At 49.6% G+C, this 20,265-nt stretch overlaps 1 protein-coding gene across 1 annotated transcript in view; it reads left to right on the forward strand.

The window, feature by feature from the left end:
* The window catches only part of Trappc12 (trafficking protein particle complex subunit 12), a 41,302-nt gene that overhangs the window by 12,074 nt on the left and 8,963 nt on the right, over positions 1–20,265 (forward strand). The window contains 5 exon segments of the mRNA XM_051201207.1: positions 3,769–3,882; positions 4,898–5,036; positions 8,286–8,398; positions 16,524–16,596; positions 18,375–18,448. Coding sequence (XP_051057164.1) covers positions 3,769–3,882; positions 4,898–5,036; positions 8,286–8,398; positions 16,524–16,596; positions 18,375–18,448 — 513 coding nt within the window.

Genomic DNA, 20,265 nt, shown 5'->3' on the forward strand with positions numbered 1-20,265 from the left:
TTTTTGCCCACACCTAAATTCTGATTGCTTTCTAATTGATGTGTTGAGAAGAAAACAAAATACAGTGTGGCATTCATAAAACTTAGCATTAGGAGACTCGGTATCTCTGACAGTCATCACTTGTTATCTATGGTGATGGTTTTCGGGAACCCCATGAGTACTAAACCCTGTGGGTATTCAGATCTCTTGTATACTGTGGCATAGCGTCTGCATGTTTCTTATACACAGCCCCCAGTACGGTTGTCCCCACTGCATTCCTTCTGACGCAGATGCCCACTAGTGTGTTGTAAGCAGCTGTTTGGCAGTGTCAGGTGGGAAGTCTGGCATGAAAACAACCCACACGTGGTCCTGTAACCCTGTCCATCAGCAGTCGGTTAGCTTTGCACCTGCAGATTGTGCAGGTACAGAGGACTACTGGATCTCAATCCTTACACTTCTCAATACTGGCCATGCCTGGCCTCTTCTTACTGCTTGCCTAATCCTACAGGGCCACCATTCAGCAACTGGAAAGAACATGGTGACTGCTGAAGGGCTCTGTGGCACAGGCAGCAAACAGAATGGCACGCTCAGCAGTTACTTAGAGCTCCTGTGTGCTCTGGTTCTGAAGTAGCCTCAATTGAAAAGGCATCACTGCAGTGACTCACCCTTGCTGCAGCCCACCCTCGTGAACCTTTGTCCCCTTGCCCTTACACACCCCACCCCCTACTCCCAGCACTGTCCAAGTCTTTGCACAGTCTTCCTTAGGGGTCCCTGTCTGTCCTGCTCACTGGGCTGCCCTTACCTGTTTGTAAGGCAGGTCTTTTCCTACCAACTCTGTTTATACCAGGTGCTGCTCTAGGCAAGGCCAACATGCCCGATCAGGAGCACAGATAGCAAGGGAGCTGGCCTGGGGTCTGCTCCAACACAGATCAGAGCTGGCTCTTGCTTAACAAATCTTTCCCTCTCTCACCCTTTCACACTTGTAATTCCAAGTGAGTATACATAGGCGTTTGTTGCATGATGTGAGTGTTGCTGAGTTTAGAGAGAGCGTTTGCGTAAATTATCTAAAGATATCTCTAAGCTATCAACCAGAGCACAAGTCCCACATAGAAACTGTGGGGCCGTGATTTGGATAGTGCGGAGGAACACAGCGCCAGGTTCATCCTAGCAGCTGACTGCTGGTTCTCAGCCTTAAGAGCTGTGACCTGCCCCGAGGAAAGCCATGGAGTCCCCATGTTGTAAGCAGTACCCAGTGTCTAGGTACTTGGCTGAACAGTGTCCTCATCACCAGAAGGTAGCAAAGAATCACCAAAGAACTAAAGGGTGTTTTGATCCTCCAGCTAGCATGTGAGAGGTTGGGCTGGTGTGGTCCTGTCGCCTCTGCAGGAGCGGATAAAAGGAGCAGCAGAGAAGTCTATCCATCTAATGAGAACTGCAGCATCCCATTAGAGCAGCCACGCCTAGAGCACTGATATTATAGAGGAGCCGTCCTGGAGGTGGCATGGTGGGAATGCAAAGGTGGTTGCTTCTCCAGAAGGCAATCTGGCCACTCCTGTGGAGCTAAGCATACCATATATAGTCCAAGAGCTGAACTGAACGGTTGCACCTCCACTAGACTGAACATGTCTGCACAGAAACCCACACCTATATGGTGGCAGCAGCTTTATTCACATTTGCCAAGAGCTAGAGGCAGGCACAGTGCCCTTCAGTGAGTGGATGGAGAAACACATGCCTCCATTCAGTGGGATGATCCTCAGCCTCCCTAAGAACAGCAGGACTGAGCTGCAGGCAGCATGGGGACAGTCAGAGAACATGTCAGGGCACACAGCTGGTCAGCACAGAGCGCCAGCCACCTGGAAGCTGCAGCCCTGCACCCCTCCACACTGTCATCCAAGATGGGAGAGGGGGGAAAGGGGACTCCTCAGGGAGAGGGGCTGGCCAGAGTGTGCTGCTGGACACCAGCTGCAGCTACTCACAAGAGACCTTCCAATATCTGGTTTCTGTCAGAGGGGGAGTGGCGGGCAGGGAGCACTATAGTGCCACTCCCCAGGGGATAATAGAGCACATAGTCTGTTGAAGGTTTACTGAAGAAGTTACCCCATCTGTGCAGTTATGGGGAAGTCGTCATCCATGCCAGGGTGGGACTTTGTTGTGGCATGGGTACTTTGAGGTCACACAGGCTCCTGTAAGCAACCCCACCTATCCTCTCTAAGTAAAACAATACTCAGGGGTTGCCCATGTTGGAGTACAATTTGTCATTGATGCCTATAAGGAGGAGTAGACACTTGTCTGTGTCTCCACAACAGCCCTTCATTTAACTTCAGCAGTGAGGTACAGTCTATGCCCTCAGATTGTAAATCCAGGCAAACCCTGAACCTGGAAGTGTCGTGCCTCAGACTTGACCAGTGAGGCCTTGTCTCCTGACTGATGGGGCAGCCAGCCCTCTGCCTCGGCTACCTCATGAAGCAACTGAGACCCATTGGCTGCACATGAACTTTCCATGAACAAGGCCTGGCGTTCTGCTTCCTTGCTGTTTTCAGCGTGTGTGCCATGCAGAAAGTACCAGCAGGGGTTTGGGTGCACAAGTTCGTGGATAGAGAATGTGTGTGATAGACTCTGATACATCTTTTAAGCATATTAAATCCCTTCCATACTTTGAACTCCTCGAGGACTACCTATGGCCCTTTGAATTAGGCTCAGAAGACTTTTTCTTGCTCCTCTTGGCTCTGCCTGAACCTGGCTGTCCTAGTCTCTTCATCAAGTACCCTTTTGCGGGGGTTACATCCCGGCATCACTTCTGCCTATCACTGCCTGAAAGCTCCCTCCCTTTCTTGTCCTTCCTGACTCCTGTCCCTTCCCTCCTTGTCCTTCCTCTTCTCAACACATATGAGGTTAAGTCTGGAAACCCACCATGTACGCCCACCTCACCCACACAGACTTCGTGTTTGAGAACCACTGAACATGCACATGGTCATTCCAGCCATCCTTGAAAGGCAATGAATGCCTGTCTTCCTTGTGAGATCCTAGCAGTAATGAGTCATCCACCACTTGACCACATCTGCAGTGTAGTTGGTACAGTCACGGTGAGAGACTAGGTTTGAGCACCTTTTAGTCCCTGCAAAAGTTAAAACACTGATATCCCATAGTTCTGCCCAGTGATCAGTGATTCCCTTTCCATTACTGTACAGGGAAGAAACAAACATGAGAGCCCAAACAAATGAGTTGTTTGCCCTTGTTGCCAGCCTTTCCAAGCTTCAAGTTGCAACTGAAGGTAGCATAAAGGAAAGGCGTGTTGGTGGGCGTCCTCCCGTGCGCTGCCTTCTCCTGGTTAACTTGACTATCCATATCGAGGAAGTAGAGTTGTGATGAACATACAAAACACCATATTTTTTAATCTGTGATGCTCCTACAGATACAAATATATCTAACACATTTAACAGAAAATTGAACTGTTGACCGTACATCAACAGAAATCAGAGTCTAGAGGCATCTGCTACAGAGGAAATCAGTCTTAAAGATTAGAGGTTGGGTGGAGCTGTTCAGTGGCCTCCCCATGTTGTATCCATCGTTCAATTGTAATGTTGTGATCTGAATGTCTTGATGACATCTGCTTCTTGTACCTTTTACTGCCAAGTCACATGGGCCATGTTGTCAAGCGACATCAGCTTGCCAGCTAGCTCTGCACCAGCTAGCCAGCTGCCTTTGTCCTGGTTACTGGGATCTGGATGAGACTGCTCCCACAAAACAAAGTGTGTGCGTGGTTGACACCACCTGTTCCTATTCTTGCAGAGCTGCAGGAACTGGAGGGCGGCCGTTGACCTGTGCGGACGCCTGCTCACAGCTCATGGACAAGGCTATGGCAAGAGTGGGCTGCCCACCAGCCACACAACAGACTCCTTGCAGGTCAGAGCACCCTCTATTGTGTTGTTACACGGTTTATTGTTATTTGGGGTTGTACAGGGGACTGTGGCCTTTCATGTAAAATTTACAGGATAGGGGTTTCCACAACCTGTACCTGATCCCCATGAGAGGTCAGTGGTCTTTCCTTCCCAAGTTGTCTGCATGTGTAATTCCTCCTGATTAAGCTGAGGGTCTCAGTGTCCAGCAAGTGTAGAGCTTAACTATTCCAAAATGAGACGTTCACAGAAGGAAACACCTCCAGTGACAGATAGCCTCGGAAGTCCCTCAGGGCTCACCTCTCCCTGTGGAGTTTCTAACGTCTATTCCAATGTCACCAGAAGTCCCAGAATGGACCATGTCCCCAGACTCTGCACCACTGAGAAGAGCTCCCAGGAGGTTATCTGTGGAGCAGCCTGTGGCACATTCCTTGCTCTCTGGTGCCTTCCCACCAAGAGCCTGTGCACTTGGAGAATGGACACCAGCCTTCAGCCCAAACACTGTCACCCTCACCTGCGCCCGCCCTTCTGTGTCCACAGTGCCTTCCAAATGAATAGTCCCCGGTGCTCACCATGCTGGAACACATAACAGACTGCCCCCTCCCAGCCTGTGACCACACCCTTCCCTGTGCTTGCAGGCCCTCCTCAGAGTCCACCCTTCCATTCTGAAAGACCATCCTCACACTACCTGTGTCCCCACCCCTCCCTGCATGTCTCCACTGCCATCTCCTCGAGCCCCCACCACCCAGTTAGCCACCACCACAGATTCCCCATGGAAGAGGGCCTGGTTTCTCTTCAGAAGCTGACATGCTTCTTAGACACATACCTTGTATCATTGAATTAGATTCAGTGAGATGAAGTTGTTCATATTGTTGCTGTAAACACTCAACTGTGTGAATGTGCGGACAGCAGTAATCTTAGCCCTGAGTCCTGTCTTTCCTGTCCTGGAGGTCAGGCTCTACATAAGGTCTTGAAGACAAGCTGACATGGGGTAATCTTTTGTCCAACCCTGCATTTTTCAGCTCTGGTTTGTAAGGCTGGCACTGCTGGTGAAGTTGGGTCTTTTCCAGAATGCCGAGGTGGAATTTGAACCCTTTGGAAATCTGGACCAGCCAGATCTATATTATGAATACTACCCGCATGTGTACCCAGGGCGCAGAGGTAAGGCAGGATTGCTTCTAATCTGTGTCCTGTATGGATTTTGCTCTGCTTTGCTGTGGTTTATACAAAATTAATGTCCTGGGTTTTCCTTATGAGACTATGAGAAGTTTAATCAGTAGCCTGAAGCTACAAAAGCTCATGAATGTGCTGACCTGGAAGCACTTGTTGGTGTTTTCTGGGTCCATTAGAAGCTGATTGACTAGTCCCTGTCAGAACCTGTTGCCCACCGTTCTCCAAGTGAACGTGGCCATTTTGCCATGGCCCAGCATGAGTGCACAGGCTCCTGAAATAAAAGCAAAGATCCCTGAGGCGAGCTCATCTTCCTGTATCGATGGCTGCTGGGAGTCTCTGTTCGTAATTTATTTTAAAATTTGGTCACAGCAGCCAAGGGCATCATACATTGTTTAGAAACACCAGGCCCATAGCATGGGCTGTGCTAGGACAGGGGCAAAAAATAAGGCTAGAGGAGAGATGGAAAGACAGGCTCTCTTAAGCCTTGTGTTCAAGTGTGGTAGAACGTTTGGTCACCAGTTGATGGACCTGTTTGGGAAGGGTCAGGAGGCGTGGCCTTGTTGGAGGGGGTGTGTCACTGGAAGTGGGCTGTGAGGTTTCAAGAGGCTCCAGTGCTCTGGGTGCTTGCTCTACCTCATGACTGAGCTCCCAGCTGTTCCTTTGCTCCACTGCCATGGGCTCTATGCTCTAAAGCTGTGAGCCAAGTTAAGCTAGGTTTGATTAGGTTTTGTCTGTGACTGACAAAGCATAGAGCATGAACCAGAGACTCATCTCTCAGTGGCACCGAACTACCAAGCTGGTAAGCACAAAGCTTCATAAAGGGTCTGCGTCTTCCAGGTGACATTCACATGAAGTGCAGATGCAGCATTACTATTTCATATCAGTGGCTTCTGAGATCTTGACAGGTGTTGTAGGACAGTCTAAAAGGCAGGTGTTTGCTGAGGAAGTGATAAAAAGCTCAACTCCCCTTGGCTTCTGACCACCCCTGCCCTGCTGTTCAGCATCATCAGATCTCTTGCTCAGGAATGCAGAGGCGTCTGCACCACACATTCCTCTGTGGGGACTCCCAGGGAGCAAGCTTCCTTGAAGGTTAGGAGCAGCTGTTTGAGTCCAGGTTTAGAGCAGCCCCTTGTTACTGTACAGTCTGAGGCCATATTCTGCAGATGTGCAGCCTAAAGAGCATGCAAATGTGCAGCCTAAAGAGCATGCAAATGTGCAGCCTAAAGAGCATGCAGATGTGTAGCCTGTAGAGAATGGAAATGTGCGGCCTGAAGAGAATGCAGATGATGTTCAGCCTGAAGAGCATGCAGAGGCTGTAAAAACATGCAGGTGTGCAGCCTGTATTCTGCTTCTGTCTGATATTAAATGGCACCCGGATGTGGATGAAGGGAAGACAGAGTTGTGCATCATTAAGCAGCTAATTCACATTATGAAATGGACATAAATCACACGTGCTGGAGTGTTAACATACATCCACAATGATAGGCTGGACGCTGGCTAATGCCTCTTATCATTTTGTGGCATAACAAGCATAAATGTAAGAATTTGATTCATTCATTTCATTTTAGCTCACAATATATAAGCAAAGCAAATCATTAAAATGTGCTTTAAAAAGGAGGTTATAGTAATACAAACAAATAAATAACTTTTATGAACAAGCTTTAATATATTTCATTTAAAGATTAGACATAATTTGTACCCATTCAGGATATTTATAACAAGGCTTGATGAATTGTGTGTGAAGCTGATTAAGTTGAGTTTGTTTTTTTTTTGTTGTTGTTTTTTGTTTTTTGTTTTTGTTTCCCCATTCACAAAAGGGACAGTGCTGTGCTTGATATATTTCTCGGACAGTTCAGCAGTTTCTATCCAATGTTCATCTGCTCTGCAAGCCCAGTTAGGTTTGTCCACTAGCCCTCAGCTGGTCTGCTGTACACAGCCCCCTTCCTGCTCATGGGGATCAGCAAGGAGGATGATGATTTCAAGCCCAGCAGCCCCAGTGCCCAAAGCATCCTGCCCTCTGCCCCTGAGCCGGCTCTTCCACCACACTCCCTGCTCTCTCCTGCCATGGTTGCAAGTCCCTCCCCAGCACCAAGGCCCCAAGACCTGAGTTCTCATTACTGGTCCCTCCCTCTCCCGCAGGGAGGAAAGACTCCATGACTTGAATTTGAGGATTTTATGGTACTGCTTATCATCAAACAGTCCCTCCCTTTTGGTGCACTGGAGGGTATGAGGCAAAAGATCTCTCCAGAAGGAAAGCACAATTTGATTATCTTCAGTACAACAGTGCAGCGTCCCTGACAGGCTCAGGCCTGTGCTTTAGTTAAGATTGCAGCTGCTGCATTGATACTGGGGAGCCTGTGTTGCAGCGCCCCGATGGGCTCAGGCCTGTTCGTTAATTAAGGGTGCAGCAGCTGCATCAATGCTGGGGTGCCTCTCTTCAGAACTTCAGTTCTGGTAGATCACCCTCACATCAGATGTACTGACTCTTGAGTTAACTGTTTGTTCCTCTAAGTTCTCACCTAGTCTCCAATCTTACTCTGCTTCCCTCCAGCATCTGTAGCTCACAGGTGTCATCCTCAAACTAAATTCTGAAACTTTTATATCCATACAAAACCTGACCTAGTAGCTCAGATTAAATGTGCAGCATAATTTTGCAAACATCTGGGACTCCTTTTTTTTTTTTTTTTAACTGCAAAATCAGTTCACCTCCCACAGCTGACATGATGTGCTGAAGTTAGATTTAAATTTATAGTTCCCATTACTCTGCCTATACTCCAGAGCACCAAGGAAGGATGCCCTCTTCCTGCTTCCCACAGCTGGAGGCGGAAGAATGCCCTCTTCCTGCTTCCTACACCATATGGCAGATGAGGAGCAGAGACAGCGTCCATGCTCATGTTCTCAGGGTAGTTCACCTGCACCCCAGTCAATAGGGTCAGCTCTACTATGCTGCCCAGATGAGGTGTAAGCAATACTCTTTCGTGATCTCTGCATCAGCCCCTGCCTCCAGATTCCTGCCTTGATCTCCTGCCCTGACTTCCCTGGATGATGAACTACAAGCTGTACAAGAAACCTCCCTCACCACCACCGCCGCTGCCACCCCAAGTTTACTTTTGGTCATGACATTTCATCAGAGAAATAGAATCATAACTGAGACACCTGCAAAAACCTCCTTTGCATAGTCAGAAAACACACACATTCATAACAAGCTCATTGACTCATTTCTGATTTCTACTCTAGGCTCCATGGTCCCCTTTTCCATGCGCATTCTGCATGCAGAACTACAGCAGTATCTGGGGAACCCACAGGAGTCCTTGGACCGACTACATAGGGTCAAGACCGTCTGCAGCAAGGTAACTGTCATGGTATTCAGTCTGCTTTATCTCAGCACTCACACCTGTCCCCCAGGGAGACCATCTCACTTCGTCACACACAAGGTCCTGGAATAGTGTAACTATATTATACCTACAATTATTTGGGGGGCCAGAGGATGGTTTGGGGCAGTGTCCTGAAAACCCTTTCCTTAGTTCACAGTGGATGTATTCCTCACTGGAAAGCACATGGGTAAGCACTGCCCAGCCTCCCTGAGAGTGAGCCAGGCCACTCCTGTGCCAAGCAGAGCACTGTAGCCATATGGGATCTTCAGAATGACCCTGGGCAGTAATGGCCATCATTCACAGTACCAATGCCAGAGGTCAGAAGGCTGTGTGTGCTTGTCTAATTGTTCCCAGCTGCCAAGTAATTCTTGAATCAACAGAACCTCAAACTCATTCCCATTCTGTGACTTTATGGAGAAGTGTGGAGCTTAGGGACCTGTTAGTAATGGCAACGTAGTATAATTTTTGAGAAAAGTATGGTAACATTTGTTAAGTATCTTTTTACTCTCTTGGTTTCCTTATAAAACTGTTGTGGTATTCCAGGGCCATGTCCCTGCAGAGTGACAAGAGCCCTACCAGGTTGTGCAGAGAGGCCCTTACTAGAATGTGGACAGGGATTCAGGCATTCAACCCCCTTGGCTGTTCACTTTGCTGTTCACACTGTAATGCAGAAAGTAGATGAGCTAGGCATGATGTCACATGTAATCCCAGGACTCTGGAGTCTGAGGTGGGCAGAGCACAAGTTCTAAGCCAGATTATGCTATATATGAGAACAGTACCCAAAAACACGACCAAAAGACAGGCCTGCTTGCTTGCCAACACTTAACCAACTTTTTCTCATGGTAACTCCTCCTATATCTTAAGCACAGTCAAGGCAGACATGGGGTGCACACCTGCTCAGAAAAGGACCTAGAAAGGAAGAAGCTGAGGCAGGAGGATTGCAGAGTCAAAGCCAGCCTGGGCTACATAGCAAAACCCTGTCTCAGAAACCACAGACTTGGGGCTGGTGAGATGGTTCATGGGGTAAGGGCGCTTGCCATGAAGCCTAACCGCCTGGGAGCCAAAGAAGAGAGAGGAGTAGAACCCTTTACAGAATTCTGTGTGTCTATAATCCAGTTTGCCCCGATGAGTGCTTCCTGTATGGAAAACTCACAAAGGAACAGATGGAGTCTGTGTGTTCAGTGTGCCTATTAGGGTGATGTTCTTACATGGCAACTGGTTTTATCAGGACGCCACTCACTTTCCACAAAGGTGTCCATTGTTGGCTTTGTCTATTGTCTTCAACCCGTTTGGTGAATTCACCTGTTTGGTTTAAATGGTATCAAGTGTGCCTTGCTGCTGTGACTCAGAAGTTCATGGCTGTCAGTGTCTGCAGATGCCCTTCTGCTTCTAAGCCTATCTTTCTGGTTCTGCAGGCTATCTGTGCCTCTGGGTCTCACCAGAGCTTTGCCAGCCAATTGGGAAAGAACCCACTCAATAGAGACACTCCTAAGAGTCATTTGCATAAATAGGTGTAATCCAGTGAGGTCCAATTAGCTTGAGGTTAATTTCATTTGCCAATATAAATATCTCACACACACACACACACACACACACACACACACACACACACACACACACACACACACGCTGCAAAATCCTAAGTAGATTTGGCTTTGGGGAGCCAGGTGGAAAGGCTTCCTTAACTGCAGCTGGAGTGGGCAGCAGATGAGGCTCTGTCTCCTGCACTCTGAAAAAGAATCGCGTGGGATGTGGGTGGCCCACTTCTCTACTGTTGACTGACGAGACGGCGTGAGAGCTCTGTTCCAGGAAGGGTTGGTGTCTTTGCTAAAAGGGGTTTCTGACAGATGGGCGCACTTGGGTTTGCTGTTTTACAGTAGACAAAGTTAGAAATGCAGGACAACAGCCACCACTGTCCTCTCGCTATGGGCTTAGGCAGGCCAGCCGCCAGCACCCTGATGACAGCTGCCGAATGCTGGCTCCCCCCGATGCAGATGCTCCTCCTGCTCCGATTTCCTTTCCCTCCTGCAGAGAGCAAATTAATTGTAACTCAGTCAGAGAACATGGGGCACTCTGGCAAGCAGATTAAAGAGCTAGAAAGAATGAGAGAGGACAGCTTCATCCGTCCACAGGCACACTTCCATGACCTCCAGGTTCACACTCAGACCCAGAGCGAATTGCCCTCAGTGAAGGAGCCATGCCTCCCTTTGTGTGGGTTTGCAGGATTGCTACCCTGGCAGGGCTCACAGTGGAAATGTACTTCAGAAACCTCTGAATGGCACCATTAAAAACCCCAGGGCATGGATAATAAAGCAAGCCACTGGGCACTGCCAAACAAGGATGAGACCTTGATACACCAAGCATGGGACCCAAGACTGAAGAGGGTCACATGGGAGCCCACAGAAAAGGAGGCTTTCGAGCTAGGGAAAATGTCTCCCCATTCAGCCCTCTTTGCCTTTCTGTTCTCAGCACATACATTCCCTAAGTCTAATATGAATGGAAAGAAAACCCCTCTCCCTTGTTAAGGCGTGAAGGTCCTGGAGTCATTGACTGTGGAGTGCTTTGGAATCACACGCCTGGGTGGAAACATCCAGCTGTTCATCCTAACTAGCCCTGGCCTGCTGTGTTTAGCTATGCTGCTGGTGACCGGGGCTAGTGACCACTCAGTGCTGGAGCAGTAAGGATGTGTACTGATTCACCCTGAGAAGCCTCTTCCCTGTGGCTTCCAGAAGGCTCGCAGGTGCCAGTGGTAAAGGCAGGAAGGCCTCCCAGTTAGACCCGAGGTACCTATAGCAAGTTAAGACACCTGCTGAGCCACCTCCTCCAGTAACTGTAAAGCTTAAAGCAGGGACTTGGGTCCATTCCATATGCACAGGTTCCGGGTTGTCTTTTTAAATACCGTGGAAAGCAAGTGGTGGTAGCTGTAAACAGTTTCAAGCAGGGTGCCAAAGTCATTCAAGGCATTATTTCCCTGGGGCACACCGCTTTCCTTTGCTGTGGGTGTGTAGTGATAGTTGTCTGCTTTGTGGGGATGGGGGTCTCTTGCCCAGATCTAATCCAGGATGTGCCCAGGGGGTCTGGAAAAGTCCCCATGCTTTCATGAGCCTCCTCATCAGAGAGACAGCCAAGTCCAGGAGCCCCTCTCTTCCAGTCCCATGCTTCCTCCTCACACACGCCCACTCAGTTCCAAGCCAGAAGTTGACTGCAGTGGTGAGCTCGTGAGACACCCAGTGAGGGGTACATTTCAGGATGTGCAGATCAGATGGAATGAAATTCCAAGGTGTCTTGGCTCAATGCTCCTCCTGAGAAGCCCTACATTGAAATCAGTGCAAGGTAACCTTGACTCACCTGCTGGTTTGTGATCAGCTGCTGCCTAGCAAATTACTCTTTGACTTAAAGCACTTGCTTTAATCTTTGATTAGTGGTTTAATTGCACCTGTCGATGGGTTAGGGCGCTGTATTTCCATGCATGGAAATACCGCCTCCTTTATCAGCCCTTTGCCCACATCTGACAACTGTACACTCAGAGCCTCCTTCTGACTTCCACCTGGGGAGCAAACAGGCCATGACACCCTCCAGTTCCATTGATGCTGCTGCAGGTGACAGAATTCCTTCCTTTCTCTCCTCCTGAACACCTCTGTGTGAAGATGCCACATGTCTTCTGTGCATTCATCTGTGGGTGGGCAGAGCTGCAGGAACATGGTACCCGTGGGACACACAGGTTCCATTCCCTTTGGCTGTAGAATTGCCATACATTACCACTCTACAGAAAGTGCAGGGAGACAGAAACTTCTCTGAGGAAACAATCTCACTCAGGGTGGGCCCTGAAGGAGGCCAGAGTCCTCAGATCTGTCCATGGGTGGAAGGGCAGTAAGGGAGATGGGTCTGGGCTGCAAAGGCAAGGGGCCTTCTTTTCAGAGGCCTCTGTGCGGCAGTGCAGATTTCAGGTTTTTTTAAAGGATTCCCACCCTTGTTTTTCACGGTGGTTGTGATCATGGATATAAGGCAGGGACCCATCCCGAGAAGCCACTCAAAGAAACCAGTGATAAAATCAGGGAAGGAGCCTTCTCTAACCCGGTGACCACACCAGAAAGAGCAGAGTTCCTATCCTGAGCCTGTCTTCAAAGTGGCCCCAGTGTTAGTGGCACAGAGAAGCCAGGGCAAGCCCTGTGGTTCTGTAGCAGCAGCCAGCATGGTCTGTGGTCTGTGGCCCACTTGGTGTCACCTGGGGCCTGAGTCTCAGGATTCTCTGTGATTTGCTTTAGATTGCCACCTTTGTCTGAAGTTCATCAAGGGGATGTGTTGGTGGCAGCTTTTACTCTTTCAGAACTGGGAATGTCATTCCATTCCCTCCTGGTCTGAGAGGCGGTATCAGCCTGGGGATGTCACTGCACCCACAGGTTTTCTGTCTGGACCACCTCCAGGGCAGTTCTATTCCAGTTGAGGTGGATGGCTCTACTGGGCCTAGAGTAGGCTGCCAGATAGCTCCCTCACACCTGTTGAGCTTTGCCATTTGTTCATAAGAGCCCCCCCCCCCCCACTTCACACCTTGCTTGCATGTCCTCATGTGGCAGATAACTCCCTGCCAAGAAAAGAGAAAGAAGCCCAGAGCATGGCCTGTCTTGGAGGGTCCAGTGTCACCGCTACCTGTTTCTGTTTGTTAAGAGTCACAAAATCCAGCCTTTGAATTGTGTGCACTAAAGTGAGGTGTTGTGTGTTTTAAGTATTACTCCTTGGTGAGCTGGCCGGGATCTGCTGTTTTTAAGGATGATGCTTTCGGGGGAACCCTGCCCTCCATTTCTTCTCCCTGACAGTTCTTGGTATGAGCTCATGGCTCCAGGAGGAGCCTAGGGTCAGGTGTCTGGAGAAACCACTCCCCAAGGCCTCAGTACCCTCTGCAGCTTCCTCCATAGCATCTCAACAGCCTGCTGAGAAAGCTCCCAGTAGTTCCAGAGACCCACTTACTAATATTTAGCAGTCAGCAAGTGTTAACTCACTGCTCCCAGATCACACATTCCAAACTTTATCTGTATGTTGCAGGGACAGAGGCAAAGAAAGGCCACAGAAAAACTAGGAGGCACTAGAGCAGTGTTTTTTATTTTTGTTTTGTTTTTGTTCGTCTTTTTTTTTTTTTTTTTTTTTTTTTGGTTTTTTGAGACAGGGTTTCTCTGTGGCTTTGGAGGCTGTCCTGGAACTAGCTATTGTAGACCAGACTGGTCTCGAACTCACAGAGAACTGCCTGCTTCTGCCTTTCAAATGCTGGGATTAAAGGCATATGCCACCACCGCTGGCTATTTTTGTTGTTGTTGTTGTTTTGCTTTGTTTTAATTTCTTGTTGTGGCTTCCTATAATTAATTTTCCCTCGGCACTCCTAAAGTTTACAAAACTCTACAAGTACGTTCTTCATGGAAATCCCTAGCCCATAATGCAGATGAGAAAAGTGTTTTGGGGCTTCCAGATTAGGAAATAGGAATCAGAGATGATAAGCTCAAGTCACCCTGAACCTGAGGCCACATCTCACTGTGCCCAAAGTCACGGTTGTGAGACTGCCTCACTCTGCACGAGTGTGTGAAGGGCTGCCATTAGAGGAACTGTTTGTGTTCTGAAGTGACAATTCTGGCCTGTACAACATGGTTCCCTGTAGTTTACAGACAGCTTCCTGAGCGGAGAGTGAGCTGTGCGGCCCTTCCTGCGCAGATGTCCCATTCACCCACGTGGACACACTCACACTCCTTTGTGACTTTGTCCTTTGTGTTCACTCTACTGTGCACATTTCCTGGTCCTGTCTGGTCACGTATTTCCACATAGTCACTCGGCACTGTGCAGTTGCCCGGTCCTGTATGGTCACTCCGTCCCACGTTGTCATGTTGCCTTACGTGGTCACTCTGTCTTCCATGGCTCCTCTGCCTTGTGCCCCATGTGGTCACTTTTTCTGAGTGGCCATTCTGCACTGCAGTGTGTGGTCACTAAATCTCAGGTCACTCTGCCTTGTGTGGTGCCTGGTCCTGTGAGGTCACTGTCCCATGTTGTCACTTTGCCCTGCATAGTAAGTGGTCTTGTAATGGTCACTTTGTCCTTTGTGGTCATCCAGCCCTGTGCAGTGCATGGCCCTGCGTGGCCACTGTCCCACGTGGTCACTCTGCCTTATGCTTTGCACTGTTGCCCCTCGGTCTCCTCTGCCCTAGACCCTCCTCATCTTTTACGGAGACTCTGAGATCCAAAGCACACGTGTATCTTCCCCTCACCTCTTCCTACAGATGATTAGCAGCTTTACACTTCCTAAGGCCACATGGCTTCCCAAGACATCCAAAAGATCTCAAAAAGATCTCAGAGCAGAGTCCAGTCTGCTTTTCCTCAGAGCCTGCCATCCCATGACCCTACTGACTCTGCTCTGTCTTGCTAGCACTCAAGGGAGACTGAGCTACAGAAAGAGACGGTATGACAGACACCTCTTTTCTGAACCCAGGCCTCTGTCCTCTGCTTTCTCGGTTCCCATCACCAGGAAACATTCAGGTGTGTCTGTCAACTGGCTCCTGGGCCTCGGGCTCCTTGTCTCTGCAGTGGCAGATTGCAAGCCCAAGGATCTCTGAAAGACGATGAAGCCTAGGCCTGCCCACACAGCCAACATGACACTCAGATACCTGAACACAGCCCCTCCCCACCCCTCCTGAAGCTGTGCTGCACCCATTCTCTGGACATGGCACCCAAGGGACCTCCTACAAAGTATCACCTGGGTTTGTCCCACAGGTTCTAACCACATGCCAGCAGGGCCTATGCTGAGGACTGCTCTGGCCTCAAAGAGTCTTATAAGCCATTAACTACCATAGTTACTTTTCTTAGAAGTATTGGGACCCACTACCCAGCACAAACCACTTCAGAGAGAAATGTTTGTTTCGATTCCTGGTTTCAGAAGAATCAGGGCTGATCTCTTGGCCCATGTGCTTCAGCAAAACATCACAGGAAGATCACATGGCACAGACTATTCCCTTTGTAACAGATAGATGGTTCCAAGGATCTTTCCCCTGTATCCACTGCTACCAGCTTGGGACATGGGCATGAACCAGTGAGCCTACTGAGGCCATACCACTTGCCAGACAAGACAGTTCCCTGGACCACAAGGCCAAGAGAGCCCAGAAAGGCAGTGGAGGCCTTGCATTGGGAAGTCCCTCCTTGCCACGCCCCCCACCCTGTTTTCTGTGCTGCTCCTGGGAAGTACCCTACTTCTCCCTCAGAGCCGGAACAGCAGGCAGTTCCCACCCTCCCCATGGGTGCTGGTGGAGCTATCCAGGGCTCCTTAGGTGCAGCCTTCCCCCCCAGGCCTGAATGTCCAGTACAGAGATCCACGTGGGTTCTGAGATGGGTGGTGTGGTAGTCCGGCACAAGGAATTGTGCACACAGACCCCTCACACCTGGAGAACTGTCCATTTGCTGCTGTGTGTGGCTTTTTCTCATCGTAAATGCTAGCCTTTGTCCTAGTTCACTGAGCTCTCAGACTGAATCCTGAATGCTGATGCCCTCTGCTGTCCCTTATCCCTTCCCTTTCTTCCCCAGGCTCCCTCCACTCCAGCCTGATGGGATTGAAGACTTTATTCCTTGTCAGTTTCTGGCTTCGTGAATAGCAAATCAGCTATTTGAACCGGCTCTCTTCTCTTCAAGGTCATAGTCGTGAACCCCATGTCTGTCCCCTGAATCTCTCAAAGGACAGTTGTGAGCCCCACGCCTATCTTGAGTCACAGTCCACAGCCCATAATTCTCTTGCTTGTACAAAATACTGAGTTTACAAAGGAGTGTGTCAGTGTGGCATAGGTAAGAGAGGAGAGGACACTCAATGATGTCCTCCACTGCCCACCCACCTCCTGTGTCTGTGTCTGAGTCTCATAAGCCTACGCTCTGCCCTTCCACCAGGGTATGGGCCCTGCTCTTCACATTGCCTCAAAGTAACCAGTAGTCATCACAGCACAAAGGACACGTCTGTGTCTGTGTGAACATTCCTTGATTGATTGGTTTTTCACCCAGAGGAGTTTGCTCTTTCTAGAATATACACTGTCAGTGTGGACAAATCCACTCACAGATTTGTTGTCCTTGTTTGAAATGAGTGCAGATCCTCGTAAACTTGGAGCAAGGCTTAGCAGAAGATGGCGGCCTGAGCAACGTCACCCAGGAGAGCAGGCAAGGTAAGCAGTCCACTGCTGTTCCTGCTCTCGGGCATGCAAGGCTCAACCCTACAGTTGGTTCTCACTCTTACCCAACAGTGAGTAGTCCCTTCACCCATTTCTCCCATTGCTGTGCTGTGTTCCCTGGTGAGAGGGAAAACATGGGGTTTTAACCAAATGATGAGAAATATAAGTGGGTTCTAAGTACCGCCCAACCCAGCCATTGGTGTCCTAGGTTCTTTTGACTCGCTTAGACAGATTCACATGGTAGGAGGAGCCCATTGAGAAGGAGGGGAAGGGAGCCATAGTGTGCACGATCAGTGTCTGAGCATCCCAACCTTCCGTGGTATCTTAGAAATCGCCTATAGACACATGGTGGACTGCATGGGCAGATCTGCCTCTGAGAAGGTTGTGTCTCAGTGTGGTGTTTTTTTTTTTTTTTTTTTTTTTTTTGCTATAATGAAATGCCCAGATCTGGTTAGTTTATAAAGAAGAGAATTGTTTTAGACTCACAGTTCTGGAGTTTGGGATATCATGAGTTGGTGCTGGCATATGTAGTAAGGGTCTTCTGCATTGTAGCAAGAAGTAGATATTACATGATTCTTTTATAAAACCACCAATGCCATGATATGGCCTCACCTCAGAACTTCATCTAATCTCCCAGTGCCCTCCCAAAGTCCCCCATTTCAAATACCATCTATGGCTTTAAAGATTATATCCTAATACATGAACTTTGTGTACACATTCCCACCATAGCGGTTATTCTGGCTAGCGTATGCCAGGGGCCCTGGGTTTGAAGGGACAGGTGTGTATGTGTGCCATGTGGGTGATTGGTGTGTGGTGTATGCGTGTGTGACTTGGGGTGTATGTGCGTGCATTTACATGGGTATATTCTGTGAGTGACTAGGCTGAAGCCCAGAGGCATGGATGTGTCAGCTTGCCCTAGTTTGTGAAAGTAGTACAGTTCCCAGCTCAGCCCTTACTCCTGATGACCTCAAAAACCGTCGGTCCGCCCTCCGCTCACATCAAATGTCTGTGGGGGGATCGTGCCAGCCCCAACGAGTTCATAGAGCCAGTTTGTAAACCAAAGAAGAAATAGTCAGTGCAGGTTCTGAACCAGATGGCTGACATCAGAAGTGTGCAGAGATGCACAGCTCACTCGCCTGCTGCACGGACAGCCACAGGTACTGCCCTTGTCCTGTTTGCAAGTGGGAGTGTTCTCTCCTTTCATGTGCCACTTTTGTGGTCACTACCAGTATACACCCTCAACAAAGCTGGTGAAAAGGCAGAGCAGCATGGTTCCCTTCTGAGACTAAAGGCCTGGAGAAGCGGTCAGTTCCAGGCTAACGGCACCAAGGCCTGACCTCTGCAGACCTCTTCTCCACAGCCACTGGACAGACGGCAGCAGGGGCTGTGTGCATGGCTCAGCCTCCCACCCTGGGAAGCAGGTGTGCTGTGTGTGCACCAGGCCCTCTCATAGGTGTAGGGTTCTGGCATAGAAGTGGGCTTCTGATTACTGCTTTGTCTTCTGCCTGAGCTGGGCTGTTTTTTTCTTGCTGCATCCGTGTAGGTGGGCTCATAGGAGAGCTCACTCTGGCCATCCCAGTGAGAGCACTGTCTTCTGTCTCCAGCGGAGCATGCAGTGGACAAAAGTTCAGTGAACAGGGGGGTGGGGTGGGGGGGGGTCTTTGAAATCAATACACAGGATGCAGTGGTTGCCACCTTGTGGGAGCATGCTTGCTCAGGCGTGCTCACTCCCCCCCCCTCCCATCCCCCCTCCCCCTCACTCTCTCCTACAGCCTCCATCCAGCTGTGGAGATCGCGTCTAGGCCGTATGCTGTATTCCATGGCAAACTGCCTGCTCCTGATGAAGGTAAGCGGACAGCTGAGCTGCAGAGCACCCTGTCTGAGAGGGCAGTGACAGCAGGGAGCCTGCTGCAGGGGGAGTGCTGTGTGTTCCAGCAGGCCTGACTAGGAAGTGGGCTGTGGGTCTCAGCGGTATCTGCGTGGCCTGGATTGCTTAGTAGAGTTCACTCACACTTGGGGGCCAAACTTGTCATTTTGAAATTCCACAGAAAACAGTTTACATTACCGAATTTAATTGAGCAGGCCGAGGTCTAAATGGTCTAATTAAAATTGCTCATTCTACCCATTTTCTTCTGAACTGCATCCAGAAAAACTGTCCTTTGTTCTCCTAGCTCCAGTGTAAGGGTCATTTTTTGTTTGTTTGTTTAATGACTGATGGTCTTGACATCTGAAGGCAGGCAGGCTTTCCCACTAGACCCACAGAGGAGGTCACACCAAGCTTTCCACCTGAAGAGCCAGAGTAAATCAGGGAGCCCAGCCGAGCTGTCAGTCACTGTGTGTTCTCCACACAGGTCCCGCCAGCCCAGGCAGCCGTGTTTTCAGGGTTCTTTCTTGCAAATACATCCCGTACCTGGCTTGCCTCCCGCCAGCCACAGAGCTGGCGGCCTTGCTGCCAGCTGCAGGCACTAAAGCTGCCACAGAATCTGTCAGCAGCAGACGCCAGAGCAATGCCTTTAACGCCTTCCGAGCTGTGGCGAGACAGCTCGTCACTCCTCACACAGCCAAGGTCATGCATTCTGACTGAGCGTCCATCAGTGGGCATGTTACCAAGTAGAGAAACGTGCTCCTCCACGTGGCCATGCCCTTGGGTTTGGCAGGAGAAAGTATGTGGCCACAGCCCAGCTATAGGACAGCATGCATCCTCTGCACCTCTGCAAGTGTGTGATGTGTGACACGGGGTGTAGATAGCCAGGCCAGGCTTGTCCTCTGGTATGTGACCTTGACAGAGAACCAATGGGTGTCCTAAAATCTCTCCCAGCCATGGACCACACAGCTCTTCCCTCCTTTTTTGACACATTACAGTGTCCAGAAATTCTGTGTCTAACACATTTGCACGAGGCCTGTTGCCTGTAGGGCAACTCTGTTCCCAGACTCTTCCCTCCTCCCTCCCGACATCATTGCAGAGCCTGCCCCACCCCACCCCCAAGTGCTGCCCCTAAACAGGCCTCTCCCTCAGCACTGCTGTGGCCAAGGGGCTAGGGGCAACCTTAGAAGCCACAGTGAGCATCCAGCATCACCTGACAGTCTCTGAGTCTTGGTTGCCAAGAGTTGTGAGGCATGCAGCATTGGTGTTGCCCAACCACAAGCTGCACACCCTCAGGGAAGGGAGCCCCCGCTCTGATGTCAGGCATGGAGCTGCTTGCATTTCTGAGATGCTCAGTTAGAAAAATGCTTTTCTTTGTTTTCCTGAAGCAGTGATGCCACCAGCAACACAGGCACAAGCACCTGCCTGTGTCACCCCATCACTCTGGACTCAGTGCAGGACAGATTATCATGTTTCAAACATACTTCCACAATGGGTATGATTTAAGTTAAAAGTTCGGTGTAATCTTTATTGTCATGAGTTAAAGGAGTGAAAGAAACATTGCAAGTACAGTGAATGCAAGCATATGCGTTCTTCTGCCATCTAGTGGGCACAACCAGTATTGCCGCAGTGGCTGGGCTGTGTGGCTGGGGCCTGTGTGCCAGCTAACAATGACTTAGTTAATCAACCTTTCAATAAGAAATTTGGTTATATGTCCCAGTTCTGAGTATCCCACAATGCATTGTCTGGGTCATTTGCTTGCAAGACAAAGCCCTCTGTTCGTAAATGTACCAGAGCCA

The sequence above is a fragment of the Phodopus roborovskii genome, unplaced genomic scaffold, assembly GCF_943737965.1.
Source record: "Phodopus roborovskii unplaced genomic scaffold, PHOROB, whole genome shotgun sequence".
NCBI classification, from domain to species: Eukaryota; Metazoa; Chordata; class Mammalia; order Rodentia; family Cricetidae; genus Phodopus; species Phodopus roborovskii.